At 49.6% G+C, this 24,829-nt stretch overlaps 1 protein-coding gene across 1 annotated transcript in view; it reads left to right on the forward strand.

Moving 5' to 3' along the window:
• tonsl (tonsoku-like, DNA repair protein) overlaps nt 1-24,829 on the forward strand; it is a gene marked incomplete at its 5' end in the record, with an annotated part of 79,820 nt that overhangs the window by 15,435 nt on the left and 39,556 nt on the right. The window contains 10 exons of the mRNA XM_072567524.1: nt 514-643; nt 3,135-3,306; nt 5,056-5,170; nt 14,531-14,679; nt 16,011-16,163; nt 17,133-17,258; nt 17,925-18,111; nt 20,557-20,615; nt 22,063-22,152; nt 24,346-24,418. Of these exons, the coding sequence (XP_072423625.1) occupies nt 514-643; nt 3,135-3,306; nt 5,056-5,170; nt 14,531-14,679; nt 16,011-16,163; nt 17,133-17,258; nt 17,925-18,111; nt 20,557-20,615; nt 22,063-22,152; nt 24,346-24,418 (1,254 nt within the window). The remainder of the gene's footprint in view (nt 1-513; nt 644-3,134; nt 3,307-5,055; nt 5,171-14,530; nt 14,680-16,010; nt 16,164-17,132; nt 17,259-17,924; nt 18,112-20,556; nt 20,616-22,062; nt 22,153-24,345; nt 24,419-24,829) is intronic.

Genomic DNA, 24,829 nt, shown 5'->3' on the forward strand with positions numbered 1-24,829 from the left:
CCTGGACTGGGGAAGGAGGGAGCTGTTCCAATGGGATGGTCTTCATCTGAACCGTTCCGGGACAAGAATCCTGGTGAATCACAGACCCAGCGCTGGGGGACACAGCTTTAAACTAAATAGTGAAGTGGGGGTGGGATGGAAATTATAGAATCTGAGGTAAAGGAGAAGGTAGAAGAGCAGATTAGTGATGGGACTGATGGTAATCAGCAAATAAAAGGGAGAGATTGTGGGAATGTCATATTGTACCAAGGACCCAGAACCATTAAGAAAAACTTCATAATACAATATCCTTCACCCAATGAGCGATAGTGTCCTCTACCACCATATCTACCAGATGATGATCGTGTCCTGTGCCACTTTATCTACCCATCTTGCCACCTTCAGTGACCTGTGACCATACCCTCCAAGGTGTCTCACTTCCTCCCACCCTCTCAGCCCCCTCCCTTTTCTAGTTTATCACCTTGGTTTGTTCCCCCTCTGCAATGACTAGTCAGTGTTTCTTCGGCCTCCCAGGTAAGGCTTCCCGCCATGAACTGAGTGAGATGCGAGCCCGACTCTACCTGAACCTCGGCTTCCTCTACGACAGCCTGAAAGAGCCAGAGAAATGCAACCACTACATCCGCAAGAGCGTCTTCATCGCTGAGTAAGTACTGACTGTCGACCTGGGGTGCTGACACTCCCCCCTCTCTCCCTCTGCCAGTCCCAGGAGGGACAGGGATTGGGCTTTTCCTGATGTGGGTAGATTTACGGACACAATGGGAAAGCAGCAGCTTCTCCATCCACCCTCAGGGTGGCTGAAGTGCCCCAAACAAAATACTTTGTCTGCCCTTCGCTCCCTCTCCTGGGGACCCTGCAATCTCCTGGCAGAAGGAGAAAACTGAAAAAAAAAGCAAGGTCAATAAGGGAAGAGAGCACAACTCTGGGAAATTCCTCTCCCTCTGGCAAGGTGATCCAGTACAACGAATCATAGATATGTACAGCACAGAAACAGACCCGTTGGTCCAACTCATTGCTGAGCAGATATCCTAAACTAATCTCGTCCCATTTGCCAACATTTGGCCCATATCCCTCCAAACCCTTCCTATTCATATACCCATCCAGATGCTTCTTAAATGTTGCAATTTGTGTAGCCTCCACCACATCCCCTGGCAGCTCATTCCCATGGATATGGAGGAGTTGGACCGAAGGGTCTGTTTCCATGCTGTACATCTCAATGACTCTATGATTGGCCTCTTATTCCCAAACCTATCCTCTTGTGACAATAAAAGAGTATGTAAAATATTCATAATATATTTAGAGAGTGTATTTTAAAAATATGGTAAAGGGTGTTAGGAATTTGAAAGATGTGACCTGTAATGATGCGAAATTTCTCCGTGATCAGATCTCTCTCCCAGTCAGCAAACTGGTCCAGCTCCTCCTGAAGGAACACAGAGTCGGGGCCCAGCACACAGTAGACAGCAACACATTCCCGATGCTGTGTCCTGTCTGTTCCTGCCCCTACACGCTTTAAATCAATGTCTCCCCATCTGTTCAACTGCCACAGTCCCTCTCTCAACAGGAATGCTGAGATTACCAAGGACTTGCTGACCTTTTTTAACTAAAAACTCTTCTTTCAAATTCCTACCACCCTTTACCATACTTTGAAATACACTCTCTAAATATATTATTAATATTTTACATATTCTTTTATTGTCACAAGAGGATAGATTTGGGAATAAGAGGTCAATCACAGAGTCATAGAGATGTACAGCATGGAAACAGACCTTTCAGTCCAACCCGTCCATACTGACCAGATATCCCAACCCAATCTAGTCCCACCTGCCAGCACCCGGCCCATATCCCTCCAAACCCTTCCTATTCATATACCCATCCAAATGCCTTTTAAATGTTGCAATTGTACCAGCCTCCACCACTTCCTCTGGCAGCTCATTTCATACACGTACCACCCTCTGTGTGAAAACGTTGCCCCTTAGGTCTCTTTTATATCTTTCCCCTCTCACCCTAAACCTATGCCCTCTGGTTCTGGACTCCCCGACCCCAGGGAAAAGACTTTGTCTATTTATCCTATCCATGCCCTTCATAATTTTGTAAACCTCTTTCAGGTCACCCCTCAGTCTCCGACACTCCAGGGAAAACAGCCCCAGCCTGTTCAGCCTCTCCCTGTAGCTCAGATCCTCCAACCCTGGCAACATCCTTGTAAATCTTTTCTGAACCCTTTCAACATTCATGTCACTGATTTGAAAGATGACTAGAAACCATCGTCAAGGACAAAGTAAGTTCTCGGTTAAAATGTCAGTCAGGAGCAGCCTAATCACCTTCCCTGAGTAACTGCGAGGGCTGCTGCTGAGGTATTGTTGGAAATGGTGTATGTTTCGGCTTTCAAAAGGCATCTGATAAAGTCTCCACTTGTGGAAAATAGAAGTAAATAATAAAGGAGGAGGTGGAGTTGGGTATTTAATTTGACTAAGGGATAGATTGCAGAGCTTAGTGGTGAATAAATAGTTTGCTTGCTGAGGGAAGTGTGCATTGAGCTATCCCAGGATTCAATACAGTGATGGCTGCTTCCCTCCTCAAACCCAGATACCCTGCACTTGGGAATAGGGAGCAGAAGTTTGACAGTGATGCTGTTCACTATTTTGCTGCATTTTCAGAGGTGGACTGGCTGAAATGGGCAGACACACTTTCATGTGAGCAAGTGTGAAATAGCACACAATTTGGATGAAACTGCTGAGGCAGAATTGTGTGAACAGTGTGAGGTCAGTCAGCGGAGTGGTGTGGAATGATACCGACCACGTGGCTTCAGTTCCTGTGTTGGCTGAGGTTACCGTTGGAAGACTCTCCTCACTTTTTCCCATCACCTGAAGCGTGGTGTCCCTCAGGTTAAAGCAGCTCCAGCAGTCCCCTCTGTCTTGTGCTCTGAGACAACAGCCCTATGGTCTGGTAACATAGAGTGATTCCAACCTCAATTTATTATATTGAGGGAAATTGGCAGGCCAGAAGAGAGTTGAGGAAGGGGAGGGAAGAGGTAATATTTATAAATTCCTGAAGTTGGCCAATCCGGTTAATAAGACAATTAAAATATCTCTGAGGAATACATACGTTCTAAACAGATGATGTCTTACACCCTCTGACAGGCAGAACCATCTGTACGAGGATCTCTACCGAGCCAATTTCAATCTGGGCACTATACACTGGCGCAATGGCCAGCACTCCAAGGCTGTGCGCTGTCTGGAAGCTGCAAAGGAGTGTGCCAAGAAAATGAATGAAAAGTTTATGGAGAGCGAGTGCTTCAGCAGCATCGGGCAGGTGAGTAAGAGAGAGAAGTGCAACCCAGAGTGCTTGTCCCTCAGCATTGAGGGAGGGTCTCAGTGTGGAGTGCTTGTCCCTCAGCATTGAGGGAGGGTCTCAGTGTGGAGTGCAGGTCCCTCAGCATTGAGGGAGGGTCTCAGTGTGGAGTGCTGGTCCCTCAGCATTGAGGGAGGGTCTCAGTGTGGAGTGCTTGTCCCTCAGCATTGAGGGAGGGTCTCAGTGTGGAGTGCTTGTCCCTCAGCATTGAGGGAGGGTCTCAGTGTGGAGTGCTTGTCCCTCAGCATTGAGGGAGGGTCTCAGTGTGGAGTGCTGCTCCCTCAGCATTGAGGGAGGGTCTCAGTGTGGGGTGCTGCTCCCTCAGCATTGAGGGAGGGTCTCAGTGTGGAGTGCTGGTCCCTCAGCATTGAGGGAGGGTCTCAGTGTGGAGTGCTGGTCCCTCAGCATTGAGGGAGGGTCTCAGTGTGGAGTGCTTGTCCCTCAGCATTGAGGGAGGGTCTCAGTGTGGAGTGCTTGTCCCTCAGCATTGAGGGAGGGTCTCAGTGTGGAGTGCTTGTCCCTCAGCATTGAGGGAGGGTCTCAGTGTGGAGTGCTTGTCCCTCAGCATTGAGGGAGGGTCTCAGTGTGGAGTGCTGCTCCCTCAGCATTGAGGGAGGGTCTCAGTGTGGAGTGCTGCTCCCTCAGCATTGAGGGAGGGTCTCAGTGTGGAGTGCTGCTCCCTCAGCATTGAGGGAGGGTCCCAGTGTGGAGTGCAGGTCCCTCAGCATTGAGGGAGGGTCTCAGTGTGGAGTGCTGCTCCCTCAGCATTGAGGGAGGGTCTCAGTGTGGAGTGCTGCTCCCTCAGCATTGAGGGAGGGTCTCAGTGTGGAGTGCTGCTCCCTCAGCATTGAGGGAGGGTCTCAGTGTGGAGTGCTGCTCCCTCAGCATTGAGGGAGGGTCCCAGTGTGGAGTGCAGGTCCCTCAGCATTGAGGGAGGGTCTCAGTGTGGAGTGCAGGTCCCTCAGCATTGAGGGAGGGTCTCAGTGTGGAGTGCTGGTCCCTCAGCATTGAGGGAGGGTCTCAGTGTGGAGTGCAGGTCCCTCAGCATTGAGGGAGGGTCTCAGTGCGGAGTGCTGGTCCCTCAGCATTGAGGGAGGGTCTCAGTGCGGAGTGCAGGTCCCTCAGCATTGAGGGAGGGTCTCAGTGCGGAGTGCAGGTCCCTCAGCATTGAGGGAGGGTCTCAGTGTGAAGTGCAGGTCCCTCAGCATTGAGCAGCTGGATGAGGGAGGCTCCCAGTAGTCGGGTTGTCTGGGTGGAGGAGGGACAGATAGGAATGGTATGAGTTCAATAAGATGGATACGAAAGGAGTGAGTGAGGGCACATCTTTAAGAATTAAACTTGGTCTAAATTGTAATGGCTAAAAGATTTTGATCATGATTTACAATGAGTTTTGATCATTGCTGCAGAGTCTTCCTCATGTCTAAAAGATTGGAGAATTCCCTCATTTCATCAAAGCATCTGATTGGACAGGTCGAGAGAAACTGTTTCCTGTGGTGCAAGGGGTGTTGTGGGTCATGGCGTTGTCTTGAAATGAGATCCAGGGGTTTGGGTCGGAGTGTCAGGCTGAAGGATCTCTTTGTCCATGTGATCAGGGAGAGCATTCCCTTGCTCGGGTGTTCTGTCCATCAGTGTGCCATTCAGTGCTCTCCAGTTGCTGCATCATGCAGGAGCTGTGTGTTAACCCCCCCACTCCCTCTCTTCTCCCCTCAGGTCTTCCTGAATCTTGGAGACTTTGTGGCTGCTAAGCGTTCCCTGAAGAAGGCGTTTACACTGGGCTCCCAGCAACCAGCAGAGCAAGACACGGTTAGGAAACACCTCAAGAACGGTGAGCATCTCCCAGTGCACACCAGGAAATGGCCAAGGGTCTTGTGGGGCTGGCGTCTGGTGAATGCTCCTCGGATTGGAACGATGAACAGCACCGTTTGCAGGTGCTGCCTCCCCAGCGGAGTATCTCCAGCAGCTAAAACCGCAAGGTCTAGGGCCAGAGTAGACCATTCAGCCCATTGAGTCTGCTCCACCTTTCAGTGTGATTGTAGCTGACCTGATAGCCCTCACCTCCCCTTTCCTGCCTTTTCCCCTGACTCCCCTTCCTGATCCACAATCTGTCTATCTCAGCCTCGTACATGTGTAGCACCCCAGCCTCTGCAGCCGTCTGCAGTAAAGAATCCCACCCATTCGTTCCCCTCTGAGAGAAGGTGTTCCTCCTCACCTGGGTCTTAGGTGTTGCACCCCTTACTCTGAGATGGTACCCTCTGGTCCTAGACACACTCTCACGGGGGGAAGCCACCTTGCCATAACTACCCTGTCATAGAATTATAGAGTTGCTGCAGTGCAGGAGGAGGCTATTTGGCCCATCAGGTCTGCACTCACCCTTCAAAGAGCATCCCACCTAGACCCATGCCCATCCCTAGTAACCCTGGCTAATCCACCTAGCATGCCCATCCCTGGACAATACAGACAATTTAGTATGGCTAGTCGACCCAGCCTGCACGTCTATGGACTGTGGGAGGAAACTGGAGCACCCGGAGGACACCCATGCAGACACGGGGATAACATGCAAACTCCACACAGACAATAGGTGCAGGAGTAGGCCATTCTGCCCTTCGAGCCTGCACCACCATTCAACATGATCATGGCTGATCATCCTTAATCAGTATCCTGTTCCTGCCTTATCTCCATAACCCTTGATTCCACTCTCCTTGAGAGCTCTATCCAACTCTTTCTTAAATGAATCCAGAGACTGGGCCTCCACTGCCCTCTGGGGCAGACCATTCCACACAGCCACCACTCTCTGGGTGAAGAAACTTCTCCTCATCTCTGTCCTAAATGGTCTACCCCGTATTTCTAAGCTGTGTCCTCTGGTTCAGCACTCACCCATCAGCGGAAACATGTTACCTGCCTCCAGAGTGTCCAATCCTTTTAATAATCTTATATGTCTCAATCAGATCCCCTCTCAGTCTTCTAAACTCAAGGGTATACAAGCCCAGTCGCTCCAGTCTTTCAGCGCAAGGTAGTCCTGCCATTCCAGGAATTGACCTCGTGAACCTATGCTGCACTCCCTCAATAGCCAGAATGTCTTTCCTCAAATTTGGAGACCAGAACTGCACACAGTACTCCAGGTGTGGTCTCACCAGGGCCCTGTACAGCTGCAGAAGAACCTCTTTGCTTCTATACTCAATTCCTCTTGTTGTGAAGGCCAGCATGCTATTAGCCTTCTTCACTACCTGCTGTACCTGAATGCTTACCTTCATTGACTGGTGAACAAGAACACCCAGATCTCTCTGTACTGCCCCTTTACCTAAATTGATTCCATTTAGGTAGTAATCTGCCTTCCTGTTCTTGCCACCAAAGTGGATAACCATACATTTATCCACATTAAACTGCATCTGACCACTCACCTAACTTGTCTAGGTCACCCTGTAATCTCCTAACATCCTCATCACATTTCACCCTGCCACCCAGCTTAGTATCATCAGCAAATTTGCTAATGTTATTACTAACACCATCTTCTATATCATTAATATATATTGTAAAAAGCTGCGGTCCCAGTACTGATCCCTGCGGTACCCCACTGGTCACTGCCTGCCATTCCGAAATGGAGCCGTTAATCACTACTCTTTGTTTCCTATCAGCCAACCAACTTTCAATCCAAGTTAGTACTTTGCCCCCAATACCATGCGCCATAAATTCTGCTCACTAACCTCCTATGTGGGACTTTATCAAAAGCTTTCTGAAAGTCCAGGTACATTACATCTACTGGATCTCCCTCGTCCATCTTCAGAGTTACATCCTCAAAAGATTCCAGAAGATTAGTCAAGCATGATTTCCCCTTCATAAATCCATGCTGACTCTGACCTATCCTGTTACTACTATCCAGATGTGTCGTAATTTCATCCTTTATAGTAGACTCCAGCATCTTTCCCACCACTGAGGTCAGACTAACTGGTCTATAATTTCCTGCTTTCTCTCTCCCACCTTTCTTAAAAAGTGGTACAACATTAGTCACCCTCCATTCCGCAGGAACTGATCCCAAATCTATCAAACTGTGGAAAATAATCACCAACGCATCCACGATTTCTCGAGACACCTCCTTCAGTACCCTGGGATGTAGACCATCAGGCCCCGGGGACTTATCAACCTTCAGACCTAACAGTCTCTCCAACACCAAATATAAATTCCCTTCAGTTCAGTTTCTTCAGCCACTGTTACCTCAGGGAGATTGCTTGTGTCTTCCCCAGTGAACACAGATCTGAAGTACCAATTCAACTCTTCTGCCATTTCTTTGTTCCCTGTAATATATTCCCCTGTTTCTGTCTTCAAGGGCCCAATTTTAGTCTTTAATATTTTATCCCTTTCACATCCCTAAAAAAGCTTTTACTATCCTCCTTTATATTATTGGCCAGTTTACCTTCATACCTCATTTTTTCTCTGCGTATTTCCTTCTTAGTAATCCTCTGTTGTTCTTTAAAAGCTTCCCAGTTCTCCGTTTTCCCACTCATCTTGTCTATGTTATATTTTTTCTCATTTGACTTTATATGTTTCTTAACTTACCTCATCAGCCACAGCCGCCCATGCCTCTTCATAGGATTTTTCTTCCTTTTTGGAATGAACTGATCCTGCATCTTCTGCATTATACCCAGAAATATCTGCCATTGTTCCTCCACTGTCATTCCTGCTAAGGTATTGCACCATTGAACATTGGCCAGCTTCTCCCTCATAGCTCCATAGTTCCCTTTATTCAACAGAAATATTGTCACTACCGATTGTACCCTCTCCCTTTCAAATTGCAGATTGAAGCTTATTGTATTATGGTCACTACTTCCCAATGGCTCCTTTACTTCGAGGTCACTGACCAATTCTGGTTCGTTGCACAATACCAGATCCAGAATCGCCTTATCCCTGGTCGGCTCCAGCACCAGCTGCTCTAAAAATCCATCTCGGAGGCACTCCACAAAGTCTCTTTCTTGAGGTCCAATACCATCCTGATTCTCCCAGTCTACCTGCATGTTAAAATCCCCCATAACAACTGTGGTAACATCTTTGCGACAGGCCAATTACAGATCCTGATTCAACTTACATCCGACATCCAGACTACTGTTTGGGGGCCTGTAGATGACTCCCAAAAGGGTCTTTTTACCCTTAGTGTTTCGAAGCTCTATCCATACTGACTCTACATCCCCTGACTCTAGGTCCCCCCGCGCAAGGGACTGAATATCCTCCCTTACCAACAAGGCCACCCCACCCCCTCTGCCCGTCAGTCTGTCCTTACGATAGCACGTGTAGCCTTGAATATTCATTTCCCAGGCCCTGTCCCCATGAAGCCACGTCTCAGTTATCCCCACAATATCGTATCTGCCAATTTCCAAAAAAGTCTCAAGCTCATCCATCTTATTTCTAACGCTTCGTGCATTAATATATAGTATTTTTAATTTGTTACTGCCCTCACCCTTCCCATCAACTCCTATTTCACTCAACCTTACAGCATGATCCCTTTCTGAGTTTTCTGCCTCGTTGATACCATTGTCTTTCTTGACTTCCCTTGTTCTAACTTTCCCTTCAATTTCCTTCTTAAACATCCAGTTTGTCCCCTCCCCCCCGCTACACGGTGGCACAGTGGTTAGCACTGCTGCCTCACAGCGCCAGAGACCCGGGTTCAATTCCCGCCTCAGGCGACTGACTGTGTGGAGTTTGCATGTTCTCCCCGTGTCTGCGTGGGTTTCCTCCGGGTGCTCCGGTTTCCTCCCACAGTCCAAAGATGTGCAGGTCAGGTGAATTGGCCATGCTAAATTGCCCCTAGTGGTAGGTAAGGGGTAGATGTAGGGGTATGGGTGGGTTGCGCTTCAGCGGGTTGGTGTGGACTTGTTGGGCCGAAGGGCCTGTTTCCACACTGTAAGTAATCTAATCTAATCTAATCTAATCTAATCTAAACCTGCCTGCCAGAATGCAGATCCCTAACCTATTAAGGTGCAAACCATCTCTCTTGTATAATTTATGCTTACCACAAAATATACCCCAGTGATCCAAGAATTTAAATCCTTGCTCCTGCACCAGTTCCCCAGCCACACGTTCAAGTCCATTATCTCCCTGTTTCTGGTCACACCAGCCCGAGGAACTGGAAGCAAACCGGAGATAACCACCTTGGACGTCCCGCTTTTCAGCCTTCTTCCTAGTTCTCCGAAGTCCCGCTGTAGTATGTTCCTCCTCTTCTTCCCGACGTCATTTGTGCCGACATGTACCACCACCTCTGGCTCTTCACCTTCATCCTTGAGGATTTCCTGCACTCTGTTTGTGATGTCTTTAACCCTGGCACCAGGAAGGCAACACACCATCCTTCAGTCCCGTCTGCTGCCACAAAAACCCCGATCAGTTCCTCTCACTATGGAGTCCCCTATTCCCACGGCTCTGTGCGATGTCCGACTCTTCCGCTCTGTCTCCATGCCAACCTTTGATTCACAGACCTGGCCACCTCGCGGACTGGCAGTGTCATCTGTCTCTACTGTTTCCAAAAGATTCAACTTGTTCCTGACAGGCGAGGGTGGAACCAAACCCAGGTCCTTCAAAACTTTATTGAATTCAATAAGGTTTCCTCTCATTCTTCTAAACTCCCGGCAGGCACAGAGCCAACCTATTCACCCTCTCCTCCGAAGGAAATCTCTTCATACCTGGCATCAGCCGAGTGAACCTTGTCCACTGCGCCTTCAGTGCCATCTGTACTGTATTGTCTCCAGTTTATTGTTGACCTGTTAGCCCTGTCTCAGTGAGCTGAGCAAACCCTGGTTAGAAACAGAGACGAGGGGTACCCTACTGCTCTGTATCTGTGTGTGGGCATGTGTTGGGGGAGGGTTGGGAGATGGGGGTGATTGCTGAAGTGTGGGAGATTAGGTTGGACTCAACTGTGTGGTGGGCCTCGTCAATTACTGTAATGAAAAAAGAAGGCGGATTATTCAGAGATTCCCTCACCCCTAACCCTCCACCAGCCTTGTCGAAGTTGACATCATCAGAACAAATGTGCCAGAGATGGAAGAACTGGGAGAAGGGAATAGAGTCCTTACAGGAAGCAGGCAGTGAGGATGTATAGCTGTGGGAGTTGGTGGGTTTGTAATGGATGTGGCGGGTCTATCCCCACTAACACCAATGTCCATCAGCGATGTTGTGAACTGAGGGATTACAATGTAGCTTCAAAACTATGATACCTAGACTTCAGGTGGTGAGGAGAGATTGTGCAAATGAGGCCTAGTGTCTTCAGAGTCTATAATGTTAAAGGGTGAGTCGATAAAGTGTGGGGCTGGAAAAGCACAGCAGGTCAGGCAGCATCTGAGGAGCAGGAGAGTCAACATTTTGGGCATAGCCCCACATCAGGACTGGGGAAGGGGGAAGGGGGCTGAGAGATAAATAGGAAGGGAGAATGGGGCTAGGGGAAAGGTAGGTGGGATGGCGATGGGTAGGTGATGGTAGGAGGTGACTGTGATAGATTGGTGAAGTGGGTGGAGAGGATAGATGGGAAGGGAAATGGACGGGTAGGGTAGGTCAAGAGGGCGATGCTGTGTCAGAGGGTTGGATGGGGTGGGGCTGGGGAGATTTGGAAACTGCTGAATTTCGTGTTGATAATGTGGGGTTGTAGGCTCCCCACATGGAAGATGAGGTGTTCCTCCTCCAGTTTATGGGTGGCCTTGGCTGGAAGGTGGAGAAGGCCCAGAATGGACATGTCATCGGGGCATGTAAGGGATGATGTCATCAAAGTTTCCAAGGTATTAACAGGAAAAGACAGGGTGGATCGAGATAAACTATTTCCACTGTTTGGGGATTCTAGAGGGACTTGGAGACATCGCCTGAGAATTAGAACCAGATCGGTCAGGAGAGATGTTATGAAACACATTGAATGGCAGAACAAGCTTGAGGGGCTGAATGACATACTTCGGATCCCATGACTCAGCAGGTTAAAGGAGCAAGCTCACTTCAACCCCACCATGGAGTCTGAGGTTCCAGGGTGATGCTGAACATAGACCAGTACAGCACAGTACTGGCCCTTTGACCCTCTGTGATACCGACCCTTTATCCTATTCTAAGATCAGACTCACCCACATACCCCTCATTGCACTATCTACCATGTGCCTATCCAAGAGTCGCTGAAATGTCCCTAATGTCTCTGACTCTAGTCCCACTGCTGGCAGTGCATTCCACACACCCACCACTCTCTCAGTAAAGAACTGACATCTCCCCTTCAACCTTCCTCCAATCACCTTACCATTATGCCCCCTCATGATAGCCATTTCCTCTTTGAGGAAAGGTCTCTGACTATCTCCTCTATGTATGCCTCTCAACATCTTGTACATCTCTATCAAGTCACCTTTCCCTATCAACTTTCTCTGCCAAGAAAGTTCTTGCTTTGTTCTTCACCTCTCATCCTTCTTCGCTCCAGTGAGAAAAGCCCTAGCTCCCTCAACCTACATAGAACAGTACAGCACAGAACAGGCCCTTCAGCCCACGATGTTGTGCCGACCACTGATCCTCATGTATACACCCTCAAATGTCTGTGACCATATGCGTGTCCAGGAGTCTCTTAAATGTCCCCAATGACCCTGCCTCCACAACAGCTGCTGGCAATGCATTCCATGCTCTCTCAACTCTCTGTGTAAAGAACCCGCCTCTGACATCCCCTCGATACTTTCCTCCAACCAGCTTAAAACTATGACCCCTCATGTTAGCCATTTCTGCCCTGGGAATAGTCTCTGGCTATCGACTCTATCTATGCCTCTCATTATCTTACATACCTCAATTAGGTCCCCTCTTCTCCTCCTTTTCTCCAATGAAAAAAGTCCGAACTCAGTCAACCTCTCTTCATAAGATAAGCCCTCCATTCCAGGCAGCATCCTGGTAAACCTCCTCTGAACCCTCTCCAAAGCATCCACATCTTTCCTGTAATAGGGCGACCAGAACTGGACGCAGTATTCCAAGTGCAGTTTAACCAAAGTCTTATAGAGTTGCAACAAGATCTCATGACTTGTGGGTGGCACAGTGGTTAGCACTGCTGCCTCACAGCGTCAGAGACCCGGGTTCAATTCCCGCCTCAGGCGACTGACTGTATGGAGTTTGCACGTTCTCCCCGTGTCTGCGTGGGTTTCCTCCGGGTGCTCTGGTTTCCTCCCACAGTCCAAAGATATGCAGGTCAGGTGAATTGGCCATGCTAAATTGCCCGTAGTGTTAGGTAAAGGGGTAAATATAGGGGTATGGGTGGGTTGCACTTCGGTGGGTCGGTGTGGACTTGTTGGCCCGAAGGGCCTGTTTCCACACTGTAAGTAATCTAATCTATATAGACTCTTAAACTTAATCCCCCTGTTAATGAAAGCCAAAACACCATATGCTTTCTTAACAACCCTGTCCACTTGGGTGGCCATTTTAAGGGATCTATGTACCTGCACACTCTGTTCCTCCTCACTGCCAAGAATCCTATCCTTAATCCTGCACTCAGCTTTCAAATTCGACCTTCCAAAATGCATCACCTCACATTTATCCAGGTCGAACTCCATCTGCCACCTCTCAGCCCATCTCTGCATCCTGTCAATGTCCTGTTGCAGCCTACAACAGCCCTCTATACTGTCAACGACACCTCCAACCTTTGTGTTGTCTGCAAACTTGCTGACCCATCCTTCAATCCCCTCATCCAAGTCATTAATAAAAATTACAAACAGTAGAGGCCCAAGGACAGAGCCCTGTGGAACACCACTCACCACAGACTTCCAGGCAGAATATTTTCCTTCTACTACCACCCGCTGTCTTCTGTTGGCCAGCCAATTCTGTATTCAGACAGCTAAGTTCTTTTCTTCATAACACATGCCCTCCAGTCCAGGCAGCATCCTGGCTCATCTGCTCGGCACCCTCTCTAAAGCTTCCACATCTTACTATAATGAGGCGACCAGAACTGAACACAATATTCCAAGTGTGGTCTAACCAGGGTTTTATAGAGTTGCAGCAAAATCTCACAGCTCTTCAACACCAATCCCCTGCTAAGGAAAGTCAACACACCATATGCCTCTTTAACAATCCTATACATTTGGATGGTAATTTGAAGGGATCTATGGACATGGATCCCAATATCCCTGTGTTCCTCCACACTGCCATGAATCCTGCCTTTAACCCTGGATTCTACACTCAAATTCCACTTTCCATTGTGAATGACTTCACACCTTCCAGGTTGAACTCCACCTGCCATGATTCGTCCAGCTCTGCATCCTGTCATATCCTGTTGCAACCTCGAGCAGCCCTCCCCAGTATCCACCCCCCCCCACCACTACAAGGTGCTTTACCGTCTGAAGTGCAATCTTACAGCTGAGGCTGGATCTGAGCCCTCGCGTAAAACAGCCCGTGGCCACTATTTGAAATAGAACAGGAGGGGAGGGGGTGCTCCCCAATCTCAGCCAACACTGGTAGAGGAGGAGACTTGGTCATTATTATATTGCTGATTATGGCATCCTGGTGTGCGTACGTAGGGAAACCGCAGCCAATCATTACACCTCCACCAAACTACTTTGGCTGTGAAATGTTTTCAGAGCTCCTGAGGAGAAACCTGATCGAGAAATGTAAATCTTCCTTCATTAAACCGAGGGGGATGATGCTGTGGACCAGGGTTTGGTATTGTTTGATCATGCAGACTATATTTCATGTTGATCCCTGCACACTTTTAATGATGATGTGATCCTTGACCACCCCAGGGTCAGGGTTAAAGAAATCTTTTTTGCTTATTCACTTGTGGCACGTGAGTGTTGGCACTTATTGCCCAGCATTTTTTGCCTGTCCCTAGTTGCCCCCCTTGAGAAGGTGGGGGTGAGCTGCCTTCTTGAACCACTGCAGTCCACGTGCTGTGGTTGCTCCCCAGTGCCCTGAGAGAGGGAATCTCTCAGAACGCAATCTCAGAGACTGACAAAGTGACCGTCTCTCACAGAGAAGTGTGTTGGAACTTGCTGTGCACAAACCAGCTGCCACTCTCTCTCTTTCTCTCTTTCTCTCTCTCTCTCTCTCTCTCTCTCTCTCTCTCTGTGTCGTGCACGTGTCCTCACTCTCCAGCTCTATCTTTCCTTCATCTCTCCACCATAAAGGGGGTGTGATCCTATTGTGTTGGGTGTTGGCAGTAGCTGTGTGATTGCTTCTGTGAATAATTGCTGTGTGTGTGTCCTTTACCCCTCCCCAGCTGTGAAAGGCTGCCGGTTGGAAGAAGCTTTATCCGAACTGGTGGACAAGGAGCAGCAGCAGGAGTTGTTGGGTCTGTGTGAACAACTCGCAGATCTCTGCTGTAAGGTGGGATCCTATCGTAAGGCCATCGACTATTACCAGGCACAGGTAACTGGGTCAGCATTTATTGCCCGTCCCTAGTTGCCCCCCTTGAGAAGGTGGGGGTGAGCTGCCTTCTTGAACCGCTGCAGTCCATGTGCTGTGGGTTGACCCACAATGTCCTTAGGGAGGGAATTCCGGGATTCTGACCCAGTGATAGTGAAGGAAAGACGATATATTTCCCAAGTCAGGATGGTGAGTGGCTCGGTGGGGAATTTGCAAGGGGGTGGTGTTCTCATGTCTCTGCTGCCCTTGTCCTTCTAGATGGAAGTGGTTGTGGCTTTGGAAGGGACTGTCCAATGAATCGCTGCAGCTACAATGTGTAATTAGGAAGGCAAATGGAATGTTGCCCTTCATTGCTGCAGGGGTTGAGTTTAGAAGCAGGGAGGTTATGTTACAGCTGTACAAGGTGCTGCTGAGGCGACACCTGGAGTAATGTGTGTGGTTTTGGTGTCTTTACTTGAGAAAGGATGGACTGGCACTAGAGGGGGTGCAGAGGGGGGTTCACTGGGTTGATTCTGGAGTTGAGGGGGTCGGCTTGTGAGGAGAGACTCAGTAGATTGGGATTATATTCATTGGAATTCAGAAGAATGAGGGGGGATCTCATAGAAACATATAAAATTATGGAGGGAATCAATAAGATAGAAGTAGAGAGGATATTTTCACTGGCAGGTGAAGCTAGGGGGCATGGCTGCAAGATTAGAGCGAACAGGTTTAGAACTGAATAGAGAAGGAACCTCTTCACCCAGAGGGTTGTGAATCGATGGAATTCCTTGTCTAGGGAAGTGGTTGATGCTACTTAAATAATCACTTTTAAAGCCAAGGTAGATATTTTTTCGAACAATGAAGGGGTTAAGGGACACGGTGAGGGCTCGGGTAGGTGGAGCTGAGGCCATGGGAAGGTCAGCCATGATCTCACCGAATGGTGGAGTAGGCTCGATGGGCCGGGTGGCCTACTCCTGCTCCTGGTTCTCATGTTCTCAATGAGCCACATGTGAACACGTGATCATTTATTTTGCTGGTCTTTCTGGGATCCTACTGTGTAGACGCAGCTGCTGCTACATTTCTTTATAGCGTGAGAGCGTAAATACTTCGAAACGCTCATTGACTTGGTGGCCTTTGGGCGTGCAATGAGCCCGTTTCTTTCCTGGAGCTGTGCCAGGTGCCAGGGTGGGTATGTTCCAGAGCCTGGGGCGGACGGGGAGCATGGAGGCAGTGTGGGTTCTCTGTTTAAAGCGCACAGAATGGTCCGGGGACACTAATGTTGACTGTTTCACTCTCTCCTCCTTCTGGCGGATCCCCCCCGTTACTCGCCATCTCCCCTTTGCCCCGTTTCCCAGCTGAAACATGCCGAGTTGTTGATGAAGCCTGACCGGGAGCTGGCTGTTATCCACGTCTCACTAGCAACCACCTTTGCTGACCTGAAGGATTACCAACAGTCAGTCAGACACTATGAAGCTGAGCTAACACTGCGCAAGGGAAACCCCAAGGAGGTAGGCTCTCATTGTTTACCTCAACAATCAATCACAACTTGTATTTATATCCAAGCACTATTAACAAATGTTAACATGTCACAGTGCCAGATCAGCATTACAAAACATTCATTCAGTGGGTATCACTGGCTGGGCCCAGCATTTATTGCCCTGTCCCTAGTTGCCCCCTTGAGAGGGTGGGGGTGAGCTGCCTTCTTGAACCGCTGCAGTCCATGTGCTGTGGGTTGACCCATAGTTCCCTGAGGGACGGATTCCAGGATTCTGAACCAGTGATAGTGAAGGAATGGCCATATATTTCCAAGTCAGGATGGGGAGTGGCTGGGAGGGGAGATTGTTTAATGTCGAGCTGTGGAAGGGCATTAGATCAGCTGACTTAAAGTTTGGTCTGATGTCAGTTTTAAGTAGCATCTTAAATTTGCAACAGCAATGAGCTCCACTTGTACGCTCCTTCCCCAGGGCCCTTCAAGGAATTTGGGGGGAGCATGGTGGCTCAGTGGTTAGCACTGCAGCCTCACAGCACCAGGGACCCAGGTTCGATTCCAGCCTCAGGGTAACTGTCTGTGTGGAGTTTGCACGTTCTCCCCATGACTGTGTGGGTTTCCTCCGGGTGCTCTGGTTTCCTCCCACAGTCCAAAAATGTGCAGGTCAGGTGAATTGGTCATGCTAAATTACCCTAAATTAGTCAGAGGGAAATGGGTCTGGTTGGGTTACTCTTCGGAGGGTCAGTGTGGACTTGTGGGGCCCAAGGGCCTGTTTCCACACTGTAGGGAATCGAATCTAATTGATCCAGTTCAGATCACATTGTGTGGGACTGTTTACCAGTTGATGCCGCTGCTCCCTTCCAGACCGAGTGAGCCCAATGCTGTTAGTGAGGAACTGACCGTGACGGTGTTTGGGATGGGGGAGAACCTTCTGTCTCCTTCACAAAGCAGGGGCGGCCAGTGATGTGAATGTCTGTGTTTGTTGTAGGAGTGTGAGACCTGGCTAAACATGGCCCTGGCCAAAGAGGAAGCTGGAGAACGGTACAGCGAGCTGGTGGAATGTTACCAGCACGCACTGCGGATTGCTGAGCAGGCTCAGCTACCCCAACTGCAGGTAACTCCTGGAGCGGTTAGGGGGAAGGAACCCCCAACCCCAGTGTCGTGTAAACCCCCCCCCCACCCCCTCCCCTACAGGGCCATGCCAACCATAACATGAGGGAGTCATTGCCAGCTTGGCAGGGGAGGTGGGGGGCAGCTGTGGGTGATTCCCCCTCCCCTGGCTGAAGACTCTGAAACTGGCTAAAGCCTCAGAAGAATGGGGCCAATGGCATCAGAGTGAGATGAGAAGGAATTCTCTTGCCCAGAGGTTTGTGTGAGCTCAGCCATTGAGTTTGTCCAAGACTGAGCTTGATCAGTTTCTGGGCACCAAGCGTATTGAAGCTTATGGTATAACTCTGGGCAAGCTGGATGTGATCTGCCTTGATCTGGCAGAATAGCAGAGCAAGCTCAAGGGGCTGAATGGCCTCCTGTTGCTGTAGTTGCCGATGGTTGCACCATGACTGAGACTTGAGTGAGTTTGCTCTTGTCCAGTTGGCAGGGTAGGATTTGAACCCTTATCGCACAGCTTTAGCCTGGGCCTCTGGATTGCCAGCCCAGTGAGATTGCCTCTGTACCTGCATCTCCTCCTGTGTTCCTACCTACTCCGAGTCTCTGCGTGTGTGTACGTGAGGATTGTCACTGTGTCCGGCCAGGATTAACCGTGCTGACTTCCTTCCTGCAGCTGCGATCACTGAAGCTCCTTCACTGGGCACAACTGAAGGCAGGGCAGCCTGAGGCCTCTGCCACCCTGGCCCAGTTTGAAGACCTGTCCCAGGCTCAGGGCAGTGAGATTGGGGATGAGAGCGATACAGAGGAAATGGAGAACAGTGAGCCTCTGGAAGATAGTGAGCTGGAACTCTCAGAGAGTGGTATGTGTCACTGTTTACCGATAACTAACAAGGTGGATCTCCACTGGGGCAGGGGAGCAGGAACATTACTGGACTGGTCACCCACAACGAAAGCAAATTACTGGAGAAATGTGGCAGACCTGGCAGTATCTGTGGAGAGAAGGCAGAGTTCTGATGGAGAGTCACCGGACTCGAAACATGGACTCTGCTTTCTTCCCACAGGTGCTGCTGAGTTTCTCGAGCAATTTCTGCTTTTGTTTCAAGTTTCCCACATCTACAGTTCTTTGTTTTATATTAATACTCCACAACCACAGACTAACGTTCCCGAGACATGGGTTTGAGTTTCATTGTAGTGGATGGCAAAGTTTGAATTCGATAAAAACTCCGCCCTATGATGACCACTGTTGACCGTTATTTACGTCCTTCAGAGAGGGAAATCCGTCATCCTGGCCTAGCCTGGCCTACATGTACTTAGCTTTCAACTGCTCTCTGGGAAATTAAGGACAAGGTTCCCCATGGAAGACTGATTAACAAGGTTCGATCTCCTGGAATACAGGGAGTATTAAGAGGCCTGTGACCAGTGGAATGCCACAAGGATCGGTGCTGGGTCCTCTACTTTTTGTTATTTACATAAATGATTTGGATGTGAGCATAACAGGTACAGTTAGTAAGTTTGCAGATGACACCAAAATTGGAGGTGTAGTGGACAGCGAAGAGGGTTACCTCAGATTACAACAGGATCTGGACCAGATGGGCCAATGGGCTGAGGGGTGGCAGATGGAGATTAATTCAGATAAATGTGAGGTGCTGCATTTTGGGAAAGCAAATCTTAGCAGGACTTATACACTTAATGGTAAGGTCCTAGGGAGTGTTGCTGAACAAAGAGACCTTGGAGTGCAGGTTCATAGCTCCTTGAAAGTGGAGTCGCAGGTGGATAGGATAGTGAAAAAGGCGTTTGGTATGCTTTCCTTTATTGGTCAGAGTATTGAGTACAGGAGTTGGGAGGTCGTGTTGCGGCTGTACAGGACATTGGTTAGGCCACTGTTGGAATATTGCGTGCAATTCTGTTCTCCTTCCTATTGGAAAGATGTTGTGAAACTTGAAAGGGTTCAGAAAAGATTTACAAGGATGTTGCCAGGGTTGGATGGTTTGAGCTACAGGGAGAGGCTGAACAGGCTGGGACTGTTTTCCCTGGAGCATCGGAGGCTGAGGGGTGACCTTATAGAGGTTTACAAAATTATGAGGGCCTTGGATAGGATAAATAGACAAAGTCTTTTCCCTGGGGTGGGGGAGTCCAAAACTAGAGGGCATAGGTTTAGGGTGAGAGGGGAAAGATATAAGAGACCTAAGGGGCAACTTTTTCACGCAGAGGGTGGTACATGTATGGAATGAGCTGTCAGAGGATGTGGTGGAGGCTGGTGCAATTGCAATATTTAAGAGGCATTTGGATGGGTATATGAATAGGAAGGGTTTGGAGGGATATGGGCCGGGTGCTGGCAGGTGGGACGAGATTGGGTTTGGGATATCTGGTCGGTATGGACAGGTTGGACCGAAGGGTCTGTTTCCGTGCTGTACATCTCTATGACTCTATAACTATGATAGCTGAAAATGTGTTGCTGGAAAAGCGCAGCAAGTCAGGCAGCATCCAAGAAGCAGGAGAATCGACGTTTCGGGCATGAGCCCTTCTCCCGCTCCTTGGATGCTGCCTGACCTGCTGCGTTTTTCCAGGAACACATTTTTCAGCTCTGATCTCCAGCATCTGCAGTCCTGACTTTCTCCTCTATGACTATGATAGGCAATAATTGCAGCCTGTGATCCCATTAACAAGTAAACAGGAATGGTTGGAATGAAGTTAACCAGGTTGATCCCCTACAACGAGATTCCTGATTCGACCAGATGAACAGCTCCAATCAGGGAGCCCTGTCTGACAGATATAAACAGGAGTGTCAGAGCTTCTGCTCACTCTGAGAGCTGGCTCTGAGCTCACTGGGTCAGTGTCATATACTGTGCACATGTAACTAAAGGGTGACCTGGTGACGGGATACCAGCCTCTTGTACCAGCCTCTTATTTCATTCACAAAAAGATGATGCAATGTATTACAGGGTTCTGCAGAAGGGTATGATTCTACAGCATGAGTTTACCATGGTAGTGGTGAGTGATTGAAGAGGGTGTTTCTCTCCTAAGGCTGTGTACACACCCAGTAAAGGTGAGGACAGTATAGCTGAATAGGAGAGCAACATGTGTCTCCTTGACAGCAATGCAGTTTCTGTTTGCCTCTCCCTTTCCCAGTGACACTGAGCTACACAACCCCCTGTACTGACAAGACGGAGGATCTTCCTGTCCCCTTGGGAAGGTGTGCTGTATTCTGGTGACTCAAATCGCAGCTTGAACAGATCAGGTGACCCACTGAAGCTCTGGGGAGGCTGAGCTGATATCCTAATTTGTCGTCTTTTATATATTTTAAGATGACGATGACTTGGAGGGTTATGACAAAGCAACCACAGGACGGCGAATGATTAACCGGGTAAGTCTTTCTGCAGGTACCCAGTTCTCTCACTGCATTTATACAGTCGTGCAGCATGGAAACAGACCTTTCGGCCCAACCAGTCCGTGCTGAACATAATCCCAAACTAAACTAGTCCCAGCTGCCTGCTCCTGACCCATATCCCGCCAAACCTTTCCTATTCATGTACTTAGCCAAATGTCTTTTAAACCTTGTAACCATACCTGCACCCACCTCTACCTCTGGACGTTCACTGCACACACGCACCACTCTCTGCATTTTAAAAGAAAAAGTTGCTCCTCGTCATTTTTAAAATCTTTCTCCTCTCAACTTAAAAATACGCTCAGGCGAAAGTGAGGACTGCGGATGCTGGGGATTAGAGTCGAGAGTGTGTTGCTGGAAAAGCACAGCAGGTCAGGCAGCATCCAAGGAGCAGGAGAATCGACGTTTCGGGCAAAAGGCTGATGAAAGGCTCTGGCCCGAAATGTCGATTCACCTGTTCCTTGTATGCTGCCTGACCTGCTGTGCTTTTCCAGCACCACATTATCAATGTAAAAATATGCCCCAGCAACCCCCCCCCCCCCACCCAAGGGAAAATACAGCTGCCTTATCTATCCTCCTCATGGCCTTATAGACTTCTATAAGGTCATCTCTCAACCTCCTATACATTAGCGAAAAAGTCCCAGCCAATCCAGCCTCTCCTTATAGCTCAAACCCTCTATTCCTGGCAACATCCTGGTAAATCTCTCCTGAACCCTCTCCAGCTTAATAATATCAATTGAATAACAGGGCGATCCGAACTGCGCACAGTATTCTAGAAGATGCCTCACCAACATCCTGGACAACTTCAACATTGCAACTTCTATACTCACAGATATAAGCAATGAAGGCAAACATACCAAATGCCTTTTTAACCATCTTATCCTCCAGGGCATGTTCCTGTGGGGGACTGGGCTCTGACCGGGATGTATCCCTGTGGGGGACTGGGCTCTGACCGGGATGTATCCCTGTGGGGACCGGGCTCTGACCGGGATGTAACCCTGTGGGGACCGGGCTCTGACCGGGATGTATCCCTGTGGGGACTGGGCTCTGACCGGGATGTATCCCTGTGGGGGACTGGGCTCTGACCGGGATGTATCCCTGTGGGGACTGGGCTCTGACCGGGATGTATCCCTGTGGGGACTGGGCTCTGACCGGGATGTATCCCTGTGGGGGACTGGGCTCTGACCGGGATGTATCCCTGTGGGGACTGGGCTCTGACTGGGATGTATCCCCGTGGGTGACCGGGATGTATCCCTGTGGGGGACTGGGCTCTGACCGGGATGTATCCCTGTGGGGGACTGGGCTCTGATTGGGATGTATCCCTGTGGGGACTGGGCTCTGACCGGGATGTATCCCCGTGGGTGACCGGGATGTATCCCTGTGGGGGAGTGGGCTCTGACTGGGATGTATCCCTGTGTCCCTGCAGTGGAACCGACGGAATGAGAAAGGGGAGACCATGTTACATCGCGCCTGCATCGAGGGGAACCTGAAACACGTGCAGTGTCTGGTGGAGAAGGTAAGGTACTTGCTTTCTGATCTCCAGCCTTTTCCCCTGTGCTGGATGTATTTTCGCTGTGCCCACTTCAATGGCTGAGTGTTGACTTGTGCAGTACTCTGGCTGTCGGCTGAGATAGGTCCTGACTAGGCCAAGGACTAGCCCTCAGGTTGTCCCTCAGAGTCACCAGTCTACTCCAACTCAATCCTCACCTCCACCCTGAGAGAGTCTTGCTTGTTGGTATTGGTCTAATTTCCTTCTGAAAGTTACTGCTGAGTCTGATTGATAGAATCATAGAATCCCTACAGTGTGGAAACAGGCCCTTCGGCCCAACAAGTCCACACCGACCCTCTGAAGAGTAACCCACCCAGACCCATACCCCTACCTTACGTTTACCCCTGAGTAATGCACCTTACCTACACATCCCTGAACACTGTGGGCAACTTAGCACAGCCCGTTCACCCTGACCTGCACATCTCTGGATTGTGGGAGGTTGGAATTGAACCCAGGTCCCTGGCGCTGTGAGGCAGCAGTGCTAACCACTGAGCCACCGTGCCACCCCTTTTCCTCCCCTCAGTCCGTCTCCTATCCTCATCTCACTCACTCACTCCATTTCCCTGTTGCCCACCATTACTGACTCCTCCCTGACACCCCCATCGTTCCCGTTCCAGACAGCAGCCCCTCACTGCATGTTGATCCGGGTGGGGAAATGTTCAATCTTCCCGCCCCCCCCACACTGCCCTCTCGGTCCCCAGTAGCCATTCAGTGGGAGGAGGTTGGTTCCTGTCTGTATGTGATTCGCTCTGACCTGGGTAAGCCTGGTCGAATAGCCAGTGAGTGGAGAGGACGACCAGTCCCAGAGGCTTTGTGTCGGCTAGCCCTGGTGTTTCCATGAATTCTCCTTCCCCTTTGCAGCTTCCTGTAGTCAACACACTGTGTCACACCATATCAATTAGCACTCACTCAGGCCCTCTGTTTAACCCTCTGACAGCAGGTCCCAAAGAAATCAGAGGGTGATTTAAAAATCTCTCCAAGTGATTTAAAGGTAGCTTATTAACGAGCAATCGTCTTAAATAGGCCTAAGCTAAGCAAACTGGAAAAGCACGTGAGGTGAGAGATGCTGTGTTCACCGATACTGTCCACCCAGCAGCCCAGCCTCATCCTCTGGGGGTATATGGCATCGAATCCCCCAACTATGGAATTCAAATTCAATAAAACTCTGAAATCATGATCCTGGCAGTAAATATTCATCTGGGTCACTAATGTCGTTCAGGGAAGGAAACTGCCATCCTTCCCCGGTCTGACCTACACGTGACTCCAGACCCACAGCAACGTGGTTGACTCTTAACTAGCCTCTGAAATGGCCTGAACAAGACACACTGTTCCAGCAATGAACAATAAAAGTGAGTCTTCCCCCCTTTTTTTTACCCACACCCCTTTTCTTTCTCCTTCAGTTGTTTGTCAGAAAGTGACGTGTGAGGGAAGTTTGTCTGTAGCTACTGGTTTAAACTGAGGCAATCACTTCATCAAGTAGTTCTGACCAATGAATGTAGGGCAGTGATCTCTACATGTCACCTCTCACTCTCATGGTCTTCCCCACAGTGTGGGGGCAGGCCATTCGGCCCATTGAGTCCATACTGAACCCCCCCCCAACAAAGAGCATCCCACCCAGACCCAACCCTAATCCCTGCATTCCCCATGGCTAACCTCACCTAGCCTGCACACTGTGGTCAATTTAGCACAGCCAATCCACCTAACCTGCACACCTTGGACTGTGGGAGGAAGCCCACACAGACACAGGGAGAATGTGCAAACTCCACACAGTTGCCTGAGGCTGGGATTGCACCCAGGTCCCTGGAGCTGTGAGGTAGCAGTGCTAACCACTGAGCCACCGTACCGTCCTTTGTGGGTCTTTAGGGTGCACTGGACTGGCCCCTGGGTAAGAGGGTACATTGTCCCATCAGTTTAGGAACATCAACCTGGGAGCCTGCATTAGGAGGTTTCCATCTTTCTCCAGGGGAATGAAGTACCTTTTCTGCCAGTTAGCCTGATATGATGCTTCGCTCCATGAGAATTCTAGAATATTCTGGCCTGTACCATTTTGTCGATCGTTTGCGTGGCCAGTGATCGAGATGTGGTTTCCCTAAACAGTCTGTTATTTCACGGTGCCTTCTGCCTCATGTTGATCTGTCGATTGGTTTGCTGTTGTTTCAGGGTCACCCCCTGAATCCCAGGGATTACTGCGGCTGGACGCCATTACACGAAGCCTGTAACCATGGTCACCTTGGTGAGTCTTCATTCCCAGCAGCTCGGTCATCATACCCCCACCTCCTCCCAGTACTCCCCTTCCCTACCCCGATCACACTCCTCCCTCCCTCTCCCTCCCGCTATGCTCCCACACACATAGCCTCTTGTAGCCAGGTGGAAACAGAAGATTTCAGTCTTTGTGGTGAGGGGGATGTTTGACCCCAGGCAGCAGGACGGTGAGGAAACAGACCCAGCAGCAAACAATTTTCCATTATCCTTTCACAGGCTGTGTGTGTCACTGGCAAGGCCAGCATTTGTTTCCTGTCCTTAATTGCCTGATCAGTCATGTCAGGGGGCAGTTAATACTCAAACACATTTGCTGTGGGTCTGGAGTCACGTGTAGGCCAGACCAGGTAAGGACAGCTGTTCATGTTTTGGGGCCGGTGACCCT

This window comes from Chiloscyllium punctatum, unplaced genomic scaffold (genome assembly GCF_047496795.1).
Source record: "Chiloscyllium punctatum isolate Juve2018m unplaced genomic scaffold, sChiPun1.3 scaffold_460, whole genome shotgun sequence".
NCBI classification, from domain to species: domain Eukaryota; kingdom Metazoa; phylum Chordata; class Chondrichthyes; order Orectolobiformes; family Hemiscylliidae; genus Chiloscyllium; species Chiloscyllium punctatum.